General features: G+C 23.3%; 1 protein-coding gene across 1 annotated transcript in view; it reads left to right on the top strand.

Moving 5' to 3' along the window:
- The window catches only part of Ca-alpha1T (Ca[2+]-channel protein alpha[[1]] subunit T), a 121,303-nt gene that overhangs the window by 45,228 nt on the left and 62,735 nt on the right, over positions 1–13,340 (top strand). The window contains exons 3-4 of the mRNA XM_011498861.1: positions 9,693–9,826; positions 13,076–13,173. Coding sequence (XP_011497163.1) covers positions 9,693–9,826; positions 13,076–13,173 — 232 coding nt within the window. The remainder of the gene's footprint in view (positions 1–9,692; positions 9,827–13,075; positions 13,174–13,340) is intronic.

Genomic DNA, 13,340 nt, shown 5'->3' with positions numbered 1-13,340 from the left:
TTGTAAAAAATTCTGAATAGATTATTGAACGAAGTCAAATTTTATATTAAAAACTTTACAGGGATAAGGTAACTGTTGAAAATATATAATAACTGATATGCCTCATGTTTTCCTTTATGACTAATAAATATCACATTTTTATGAGATGACAGTATACTTTAAGCTTATGAAAATTGAGATTCGTATTGAATTTACGTTTGACACTGTAAATAGTATTAGTTTTATGTCTATTCTGCAAGAGGTTAAATTAATACAGTTTAAATTATATTTCACATAATATTTGTATTCGTAGAAAAACAATATTTAATTAGATTTAAATACATAGACAAACATTTTACTGAAAAATTCTCAAAACAATATACGTTTATATGTAGTTAATGTAATTTATTTGTTTCGTATGTAGATATTAACTGTATTTTGTAAGTAATAAGTAAGTATATAGTTAAAGCATCCATATAACAAAATAATACATCACTTATACATTACTAATACATACTTTATAAATTGTTTTTATTTTTCATTATTTTAAGAGATAATTTGTAATTAAGGCACAAATTAATTGTATTTATTATTAATTATTTATTAATTATCGTATAATTTAATTTTAAATATATATTATTAAATGTCATGAAAGGGAAAAATTTTTATTAGAAATTAAAAGATTTATGTATTAATAATTCATTTCATACAAAATTGAAAACTATCTTCGTTTTAGAAGCAAAAATTTATGTTATCTATTAATGAATATTTTTGTATTTTGATAGTTTTTTTTTTTTTTTTTTTTTTTTTTTTTTTTGTAAGATTTGAAAATTTGTATGATACTATTCATAATTAGGTAAATAATTTTTGTTTTACTGATTCATTTATTAATTCAAGTATGAAATGTCGTTGCCATATAAACACCCATAATAATTTTTTATTATCTGCTGTGCATGTTTAATAACTAGCACTTGTGTATTGAAAGAATGCTACTCGTATACGACAATTTAAAGTAATTGTTAAAATATTAATAAATGATAAATGAAAAATACGTACAATTTTTAAAAATGTTAATAATCACTATTAATATACATATATAAAATACCAGTTATGATTGAATTATATATGGGTATATATACTCACTAAGACGGATTATAAATCCAATTACATATCGAAAATCTTAGAGTAAGACCTAAAAAAGAATGTACGTAGATAAATTAGAAAATATATAAATTCATTAAAAGAATTAAGATTTATACGAATTTGATTCAATATGAATTTAATGGAATTTATTCTATTTAACTTCACATAAAAGTGATTTGTTTGAATAGTATTATATTGGTATATTATTCTTTTGGCACATACTAGGACTACAAATAGTATTAGTATAAAGAATATAATAAGTTATAAGTAAAATGTGAGATAAATAGTTGGAATAAACTTATGGAAATTGAAAATGGAGATTGCAAATACATTTTTTAAATATTTAACAGTTTTTCACTCATTCAAAAATTCTATTTTTATTTTACTTAGAAAGTATTTACTCATGCATCGAAGTTTATTTTGAACGATTATCTATGTGAATTTCATTACTATACGCCAAAAAGCAATCAAACTTAGATAATCAAGTGGCTATTAGAAGAAAATTGGAAATTTCGTCAATCAGATTTCGTCAATCTGATTTCGCCAATTCGATAATTTTATCAGATGTTTAAAAAAATTAAAATTTATATTAATAATAATGACATTAATTTAATAAATAAAAAAATGTCGTTAGCAATAATTTCAATTCCTACAATATTATTATATACTTATGTAAATGAAAGTAATGATGATTTAAATTAACAATCTAATAATCAATTATTAGATTTAGTGATAATAAATAGTCGTAATTAAGAATAGAAAATTATTACTGGATTTTAAGATCGAAAAAAATCTTTTTAGTAATATATTAAGAAAAATCTATAAATTATCCTACTTGAATAATAATTTGAATAGAATTAATTTATCGAAGTGTATAGTTAAAATCGCTTAATTAAAAATAACATAATTTTTCGAAGTAAATAGAAAAATGTGGAAACTAATTATTCGAGTTTATTAATAAATTATTCTTAATATAATATATAATATAATAACTAAATTAATAATATTACCAATAAAAAAAGTCTATTTAAAATAAAATAAATTAAAATGTACAGAATAATTTTATTTCAATTATTAATAATAAATAATTATTAATGTTATATGTAAATATTATAATCTAATTAATAAACAGATTTCCATAATTATTTAGAATTGAATATTTAATTGAGATAAAAAATAAAAGAAAATATATGTGATTACTACAATAATAAGCGAGAAAATAAAGTCTTTATTATAGATTAAGATCATAGAATCTTAATGTAAAAAGATTAATTAAGATTTGTAGGTATACTGGGCATAAGTTAATTATATGATTATTACAAGCTTAAGAAAGTAATTGTTTTCTAATCAGATGTTAAGCAAAAGATTCCGGTAGCCATTAAGAATAACAGTAGTAATAAAAGCAATAATTATAAAATCAAATTAACGACAAAAACAAAACAAAAATACTTTAAAAATTTTTTAAAAGGATAATCATAAATCCTTAATTTTTTAACTACCTTTATAAAGATCATTAATAATTATTGCAGTAATTAAACTTTTTTAATTAGTATCTTTATTACACCATAAATAAAACAATTATAACAAATAAATTTTATCTCAAAGAAGAACTATAGTTATTGTATAATACACTATTAGACGCAAGATACAGATTCCGTAAATTAAAACTCTCGGAACAAAATTAGTACTAGTAACCTACTAGCCATTAATTAATATAAATCTTTAGGATAAATAATGATTTTATCATTGAGCGCAATAGCAAAAAACCCTAACAATACAAGAAAGGCCTTAAAAATTAATGCAGTAAAAAATTAATATGTAAAATACAGTTCAAGCAAAGATTTATGGGCTAAGCAAAAATCTTACTTCTCGAAGAAGATTTGCAACAAGGATTTCATGCCTCTAAGCTCGTAAAAGGAAACTCTATGAGAACATATTCTGGACATGTACACGATCGCACATGATTCTACAGTTAAAAAGCTCCGTTCAACCTTTTCACTTAGCTACAATGGTTCCATAAAGTTCAATCTCTTTTGGAAACATTTTATTATCGATAAAGCCAAATATCTCTTATTCAATGGATGTAGGCAGGCGAACATGCAAACAAAATGAATTATGAATTATTAAAAGAAAAAACGATGAAAATCTTCTTTATATATTATTCGCAAGTTTTATCAAACTGAGTTAATCATTTGATTATGTATTTAAATATATTGTTAAAGAGATCTGTTAGTCGATCTATCACATCTACAATTTATTTACATCTAAGATTTATTCTATCATATAACTAAAATGAAAATTTTTTTTAATTTATATATTATTAATTAACATATTGTTAATTATTGTGTTAATGATAGAAATTAATGTTTTGAAAAATTGTTTAAAACTAGAAAAAAATGATATGAAGCATCAATTTATATTTACACGAATTCACAAATATTAAAGAATAATTTAAATTTCATATTAAATGACAAAATTCATCAGTACTTTTTAAACCATATATTACACAAAAAAAAATATAGTGATAAATATCGTATCAAGTATAGTGATAAATAATCTAAAATTATTTAAATCAAGTTCAAAATTTATAATAATTTTAAAACAATTTTGCATAAGATTATTATTTATATGAATTACATTAGGAAATTTACACATTATTCTTTTGAGAATTTATATGTAATTAAAGCATAATGGATATTAGATAACTGAATTTTAATAGTACTTGGAAAAATGGTTTCATTTACATATTAGTTTTTATGAATGTAAAAAAAAAAATTGGATCAATTGAACACTTCTTTTATAGTATCGATTGGAAAATAATTTTATCATACAACAAAAATAATTTATTTATTTTTGAATTGCCAAAATAAATTTTATAAAAAGAGAAAACAACTATTGAAAGTAGGGTATTCAAATATGCATTGTTGAATAAACTTATTTACTAATTAAAAAATAAGATAACTTTCTATTATAAATAAAATTCACTACTATTTAGAAGAAAAGTTTGATCCATCTCGCAGTATATTGTTTTTCTCCGTGACCCTAATAAGAGTCTATAATTAGTGCTCACGAGATAAAATACTCGTACTGTAATTCCAATATTTGAAATTATTAACTCACGTAATAAAAATATTTCCAATTCAAATCGGGTTCAATATAGATTTAGTATTGTTAGTTACAATGGAAAAAATTCTATTATATTAATATTAATAAGTATTCGGTATAAAATGTATTTTTCATAGGAAATGTATTAGAAATAAAAATCAAATATAGTCCAAAGACTTTAAATAATATTCCTCTTTTTTTAACTAAATAAACTACATAAACAATCCATAAAGTGAATATTAACCCTCTAAAATATATTGTATTAGTAGCAAAAAAAGTTATTACTTTTTATAATTTCAACTTACAATGTTGAAATTTTAACTAAGAAATTATATTTATAATGAGAAAATAATTTTTTGTTAAATATATATAATAAATATGTAATATATAATAATTTTATTTCACCACGTTCAATGCAATATACGTCAAAATTTTCTATTGATCTCATGAAATACACAAATTAAACTTGGATTACAATAAAATTATTTTTGTCTTATGGTGTCAGAATACAAACCTTCACTTAGAAAATATATGTTACACCAATGATGCTCGATTTAAATTTAAAAACTGTGTATACTTGGGCATTTTTCGGGTTTTATAAAAATGTCATTTATTTAAGTTTTGAAACTTTTTACTTTTAATGTGACTAGAAAATGAATCGTATCCATATTTAACTTGCTATTAAAACCAAATATGAAGATTTTATTTTTAATAATGGCGAATGAGAGCGAAAAATTATATAGAATAGAAATTTAGACTAGAAATAAATAGAATTTGAATGAAGAAGATATGATCAAAATTGATTTCATTTTAATAAGATAATGAAAATAAACGCAATTAAAATAGAATTAAGAATTTTATGATTTGATTTTATTTGAAAGTAATATTAATTTATAATGCTATATACATAATACTTATATACATAAATACTATAATTATAATAGTATTTATGTGTGTAATGATGGGTAATATGTTTACACACGCGCGCGCGCACGCACGCATACATGCCTATACATCTACATATGCATAAACATATACATAGGCAAAATTATTTTTTATGCTTTATAATATATTAATAGCTACTATTATGATATTTTAAAGTTTTGATAATACAAAAAGGATATTGTTATAAACTGAATTACTTGTTATGAGCATTTTAAAGTATTGATAAATTATCAAAAGTCTTGAAACTATGTAACTATAAATAAATAACAAGTCTAAATTTAAACAGGAATTAAATGCAATTTTTGTTCTTTTCATGAAAAATTTTATTAATATTTTATACAGATTTTATAATAATCCTTTTGTAAAATCCTTATTGAAATTAGACTTTATATTAAATGTTTCTTTATTCTAAAATATTGAATATTAATATTGTAAGAACTTATTGAAAATAACAATATGATAATAATGGTTAGTTATGCTTATAATTATTTGTGCAAAAAATATGATTTTCATACTAATTCATAATAATATTTATTCATTAAAAACTAAATCATTTCATTTATTAATAATTATTTATGCCCTACGTTAATATTAATAATAAAATTATTATTATAAATTTAAAAAATTAAACAACAAAATTACACATAGATTTTTATCTTTATAGATTTAACTTATTTTTAAACATATTTCAACGTGTACAAAATTTTAAAGGAATTAATATATGAAAATGAAAACAATTTTTATCAGTTTATGAATGCGTACATTAGTCTAAATTATAAGAAAGCCAATATCAGAATAAGATTATGCACACATTTATGTATTGTTTTTATCCGCTTCTCATAAGATAATCTTTTGTATCTAATTAGAAGAATGTTTCTGCCATTATTCTTATAGTAAGTAAATAAGCAAAATAGTAGGTAAAATGATTCTATTATGTTTGTAAAATACGTAGCGTTTGAAAATTAATTATTGAATATATGGGTATTTTCTATTATTTTACATGAATTTCATAGATGAGTCCTTATTCTTAAATTAAAATTAAACAGTTCTTTATCCTTACAATTCTTTTCCCTCCTTCTCTACACAATTTCAATATATATTTATTCTATCTTAATTTATCTTTTAACATAGTAGCAAGGTTAAAGCGTATGTTTGTGTTGACATAATCGCACTGATTTTTCACTATAAATTAGAATACTTTGTATATGTTTCAATTAGTCACACTAATATCATATAAGATTTATAGAAAGAGTAGAATACTACAGTTGATTATATCGATGGTTGTATAGGTCGTTAAATGTCTTTATCGCATCCGTAGAAAATTTTCTTTCACTTGTAAAATTATAGATTTGATTAAAATACCTAAAACTAATTATATAACATTGCTTTAATTTTCTTGATGTAATCAGAATATTGTTAAAATTGGAGATTTTTTTTAATGCTTCGTTCATTAGAAATATTGTATATATATATATATATATATATATATATATATATGTAGTTGGTAAAATCATTTATATAATCATCATATTATTTTTAGATTATTGTGTCATTTCTGATTTACGTCATAATATTTATTAAAATGTCTAGGTTAAATTTATCATATTGATTAAACATTTTATTCAAATATGCTCCTGTGAGATGTCGCTTATTAGTAGTGTTTCAGTTATTAATGGCTTTAATGGCATTTATTATATATTTTTTTAGATTTTACTAGTATTGGTACAAATTATTTTACAGTTGATAATCATCAATGGAATGATTATTGCACCTTTAGATTTGAAGTAATTGATTACGTTATAGAAAAATTGTTCAATGGATAATTTATAAATATGTGATTCATTTTTTTTCTATAATATTTATTTTCAGAGTTTTATAATTCTTGCATGAGCTACTTTTCATGCTATTTATCAAATGTTTGTTATATTTTCATTTTTCGCACTTATTTTGATCTAAACATAAACATATTTATTTAATTTCCACGAAATGAAGCTCTTCTTTTTTCTAGTTTAATAGTACATTTAATAATTTACTACTCGTGTTATTTTTATTCTTCAGAGTTTATATTTTTTTTATCTATCGTTTTAAAAATATAATTCAATGATTTAATATATTTATAATAATTAGAGATTTCAGTTAATTCGTTTCAAATTTGATGTAATACTGAATTCATTAAGCTGTTCCTATTGATAAGGTTGATTATATATTCATGTTTGTGTAAATAATTATAGATCATGTTATATTTAATAATTTTAAGTAAATTACTTTTATATATGTTTAGTACGCTATTTTTTCAATAATCAAGCTCACATTTAAAAAAAAATTATTTAAACAGAATTCAAATTTTATTCAGTGGATGGATAGTGATATTATCATTTAATTTCTTTTTAAAGTGTTTATTTATGTTATTGAAAATATTATGTTTTGTATTGAGAACAGTAATTGATATAATTAGTTTTGTCGTCTTTGAATTAGAATATTGAATAGGATTTTCCAAATTTAAAGATAAAATTTTGTCTTTTTTTTTATTTTCATTGCTGAGCATTGAAAAAAAAAACCGAATTCTAAAATTATATTAATTGTTAATTTTTTTAGTTTAGTAAATCTTTACTATTATTACAATCACTTTTGGTTGTATCGCATTTAATTTGTGTTATCCGATATTATTATAGTTTTTAAAATCAATTATATATATTTTATTGTATAATTTATCAGTAAAAGTACCACATTAGGGCTTTTTTCCTATTATGTATAATACATTGAATATGATTTTATTTCGACATTTCAAATGCACAAAAAGTGAGTTTCGCTTATAATATTATAAATTTCTTCATTTTCTTCATTCCATATGACTTCTAATAGTAGTAGTTTCTTTATTTTTTTCTCTCTTCAATCGTTTTAACATTTTATCATGATATTCGTTTTATTCATAACTCTTTATTCATTATTAATTTGTTCTATTCTAATAAAGATGATTATGAAGAGTACACATTAAAATTTTCACTATTTTATCCAACTTTATCTAATTAAAAAAATAATTTTTTATTGCTCTTTAGTGTTTAAAATTATTGTTAATCTTTCATATAGTTGCTTTAAATTTGTTACTTTTTATAATTGTTATTTTGTGTTTTTTCATTTATCTAATAAATATATACTATCATTATATGCATTAAATTAATTCAATAATTGAATTTGTGTTTTTACCAACGAAACATAATTTTATTTGTTATAGTTGCTCAGTACTTGACACTGTTTACAATATCTTAATGGAATATTTGTCATAAAGAAACTTTCGGCTTAAGTGAAAAGTATTCTATTGAATATACTACAAAATTTGAAACAAATATTTTATATTTTTTTACTTTTAAATATTAATCTAATATATTAAATATGTAACATCCAAAAATTTGTTTATTCTTAAAAACTATCAAGTTAATTAAAAACAAACAAAAGATTCATATTTATTAAAATTTTAACAATAACCACACTGCAAAATCGAATAAAATGGCAAAAAGTCAACGTTACGCGGGGTTCCCAAGCGGTCACCCATCCAAGTACTAACCGCGCCCAATGCTGCTTAACTTTGGTGATCGGACGAGAACCAGTGCTTTACAGCATGGTATGAACGTTAACGATCACAATATCACATTCCCATCTACTCGAACTACCACCTCACCCATACCTATCACATCAAAACTACCCACAACCACACCAAACGGTGGCTGGTAATTGGAACAAAATGCGGAGCAACCAATACATGGGAATGCGATAGTGTTGCGTGGAAAAATTGAAAGTACTTTTCACCTTTTATCCTTATTCCTTAATAGTGTTAGTGTTAACGTTCATACCATGCTGTAAAGCACTGGTTCTCGTCCGATCACCAAAGTTAAGCAGCATTGGGCGCGGTTAGTACTTGGATGGGTGACCGCTTGGGAACCCCGCGTAACGTTGACTTTTTGCCAACTTTTTCTTATTCTTTATTCCCAATGATATTTATTTGTATATTTATTCTTTTTTATATTTGATTTTCGTCATTGAATTATCTCGTTTGTTAGTTTTAGTTGTTATTAATTTTACTTGTTCAAAATTACAAAAGTATATTTTTTTCAAAATTGACGTTTTAATATACATAAGAATAATTCAATATTATAAAATAATTTTCAAAAATAAATTTTATATCATATCTCAACCACATTGATTATACATAAACAATTTTGTTTATTTTGTACATTAAAAATGACCGTTTATTTATTAAATCCATTTTTCCAAAATAGAATGTATTCAATTTACATCATTGTAATATAAGAATTTAAACATTGTTTAATTAAAACGTAATTAATAGATGTCTTTTATAAAGGTGATTTTTAAGGTCTTACAACTAGTTAAATGTTTAAAATATTTGTTACAAAAAAAACTTTTTATTTAACACTCCCTCAAAAATTTTACTTAATTATGTATTATCAGATTGGAAATTTAGAAATATAAAAATTTATCGATGTTTTTATTATTTATTATTACAGATGTTCGATGATATTATTTTCGCATTTTTCTCGTTAGAAATGACGATAAAAATGGTGGCAATGGGTATATACGGAAAAGGAACCTACCTCGCCGATTCCTGGAATAGATTAGATTTCTTTATAGTTCTTGCAGGGTAAGTGTTTTAAACATTTTGCAAAATTGCATCACACACACACACACACGCGCGCGCGCGCGCGCACACACACACACACACACACACACACACACACTGTTGCTTTGCAATTCGTCCATATGTATAGAATAAATAAATGATCCAAGATAAAAAGAACTCCTTATTAAAACATTAGAATACGTTAAACACATATATAAATGATGCGATAAATTGGTGTATTTAGTTTTATTTCTATGAAAAATAATATTTACTAAATCGCATCAGATTCCTGATTAATAGAACAGCTATTATTTTATATTGAAAATATTACGAAAAATTGATATTTTCAAGAGTACGAAAGTGGTTAGTATACAAATTTTTTTAGATCCAAGATAATAAGTGTCTGAAAGCTATTTTGTTTCTATAAATAGCTTATCAAATAAAAACAGACGAACAATGCTTTTTTGTCTTTTAAGTTTTTGTCTTCACAATCAATAGATAGGAAATTATAATTCGAAATATTATAAAAAAATAATGATAAAAATAATTATTTTCGAGTGTATTTTAATATTTGTCTTGTTCTTCATTCAGAACAATTTATTTAATTATTCATTAAATTATATAAATAATGATGGTTGAAATTATTTTCATTAATAATCTATTATTATTAATAAAATTAACTAATTTATTTAATTGTAGCGTTATGTATCGCAGTTCTTAATCAATATTTAAAAAATTAATCTTAACTTTCAATCTTTACAGCTTTTCAATTAAATTAAGTATAAAGAAAAAATAGTAATAAAGTAGTATTAGAAATAATTAAGAAAAAAAATACTATATTGCACTTATTAATACAAATTTTATTACTTCGAACAGTAATGAATTAATGTGTACATTTGAAATATTTTAATAATTATTGTTTCTACATTAAATTGTAAGTATAAATATGGTTTCTAAGCATTTATTATAAAAATTGTATTTAGTATATGAATAAGTTATTATGGAAACAATGTAAAAGAATTTAAATGAACAATTATATTTTATGAATGAATAGCAATAGTTTTGAAAATATATATTTTCTTTTTAAAATAAATTAATGACATTTTACATGAAATGTATAAAGCAGGTTATTTACATATGTGTTTTATCTTGTTCATAAATATTATGTTATTGTATAGATTTCATGATAAAATGTTGAATCATTTTCAATTTTAACATTATTCTTCATTTAAGAAGATACTAACGAAACATATATATGGTAAATTGACGTTTTGAAATGTAAAATTCTAATTAGTTACACGGATCAATAAGTCATGGATGAATTAACATAATCAAATGAATTTTACTAATACACGTACTCAATTCCTTTCATACTTTTCACAACACTGATGTGCCTTATTGTTAAGTTAACAATGTATTTAACCTAATGTGATAAATATGCTATTTATGTGTGTAATGTAAATTACATGCAGTTGTAAATAAATGCAGTTAAATCCTGATTGTCAATCGTCTATTTCTATATTAATAGTTATGATTTCTCTACTATTGGACAGTTATGGAAATTGATTGTTAATTTGTCAAAAATTAAACTCGTAAATACTGTCATAACTTTACATTTGAGTTGAAGTGCATTGAAATATAATTCTATTAGGAAATTGCAAAATCTTATATTATTCAAGTGATGAACGAATGACAAATAAAATCTATTTGATTATAGTCACTTGAATCGTGAATTATTCAAAGCAGATAAGGAGATCCCTTATTTAATTCCTCGATTAATCGAAAAATTTCGCCTGAAGGAAAGTAGGGCAGACACTTATTTATTTGAAATTGCTCTCTATGAATGAACGTATATTCGGTTATTCATAGAGGCAAGTAAAGAGAAGATTAAAGAAAACATTAACGATAAATGCATGTATAACGAGTTAGTTTTCGACTAAAGGATTTACTTACGCATGCTGCAGAATTTGAGAATCATGTGTTCTTGTTAATATCTATTAGCCGACAGGAGAAAGCTGTAAAAATAACCGCGGTACTTTGTACATTCTTTAACTAAATTCGAACGATCGCGTTGGTAAACGATATAAATGGCTGCTATTAGCGATCATATACCAAGTTGTTATATTAATAATATTCATTTTAAAAGTAATTAAATTTTTATTCGCTAATAATTGTTCACTTCATAATATTATTTCGCTTACTTTACTCCCTTGGACATTTGGCTTTAATTGTACTAAAACATAGCTCCTTTCATTATATTGGACTAATAAAGTATTTATTTTTTGACACAATGAGAAATGATGACAAATTGCAGAAAATGAGATGTAGGGAATTGATGTGGTAATAAATAAACATTTTTTGGACTCGAAACGTTGAAGGGCAACAGAAAAATCTTACCACACACTCGATTGATAGTTAGAACTATACATATTGATTTCTATTATCGTAGCAGAATTCCTTAATGAAGAGCTTTCACACACTCTTGGACGAAAGCTAAGTTCAGCCATCCACGTTAGAAATAACGGAGTTCGTATTCTTAGTAAACAGCCACATCCGTTCTTCCATCTATATTTCTCCGCTCTTCATTGACAATCATCGTAAACCATTTATTAAACCGGCCTAGACGGTATTTTCCAAAATGCTACGAGAGCCTACAGAATATACAAAGGGTCGTTCGCTTCATTCGATCTATTCATATGATCTTGCGATACACGTTGCTTACATCTGTTTCACTCCTTAACTAGATTTCCTCTACCGAAATAATAACTGTTACCATCAAACAAATACGTTCGCTCAGTCCTGTATCTCTTATACCTTTTAGCTGAAAAATATTAGAGTAGGCTAATATCCTCTGTCATATTTCTTATGCCAGCTATTTCCGTTGGTTGATTTCTAATAATCACTATTAAATTAATATATAACATTATAAACAATTTAATTCATTATTCGTCCGGATTGTATCGTTTTCGAATAATAAAAATACCTACGACAAGTAGCATTCTAGATCCTGATCATTTTCAAGAAATTGGTCGAGCATTTAAATATTTATTACCGAACTTGGTAAAAGTATATTATGAATCATTTTTCACCATCATAATTAAATTTCTCAAAGAAACAATTAATGTAAGCAGTTAATAAATTACCAATAAACGAAAATTTTGTACTTTTCTTTTCTTTCCTTTTTTTTACTTGTCCTTTTGCTACTTTAATTACCCGTTGAAACGAATTATGTCTAATTATTACTATTTACACTCTTATTATATTTTCCAGGGCGTTGGAGTATTGCTTAAATGTGGAGAATATGAATTTATCGGCGATACGTACGATAAGGGTATTGAGGCCGCTGCGGGCAATAAACAGGATACCAAGTGAGTCGAATACTTCATTTAACGAATTAATACATAATTCTCATTCTGTTTCACTTGCCTATATCTTATTAGTACAAAGTTTTTAACGCATTGAACAGAAAAAAATATTTGGATTCTTAATTGAATACAAAATCATATTATAGTAAAAATATATTATCGTGCATTTA

This window comes from Ceratosolen solmsi, unplaced genomic scaffold, assembly GCF_000503995.2.
Source record: "Ceratosolen solmsi marchali unplaced genomic scaffold, CerSol_1.0 scaffold30, whole genome shotgun sequence".
Taxonomy (NCBI): Eukaryota; Metazoa; Arthropoda; class Insecta; order Hymenoptera; family Agaonidae; genus Ceratosolen; species Ceratosolen solmsi.
Note: the sequence above shows the minus strand (reverse complement) of the source record. Positions and strands in the feature narration are given on the sequence as shown.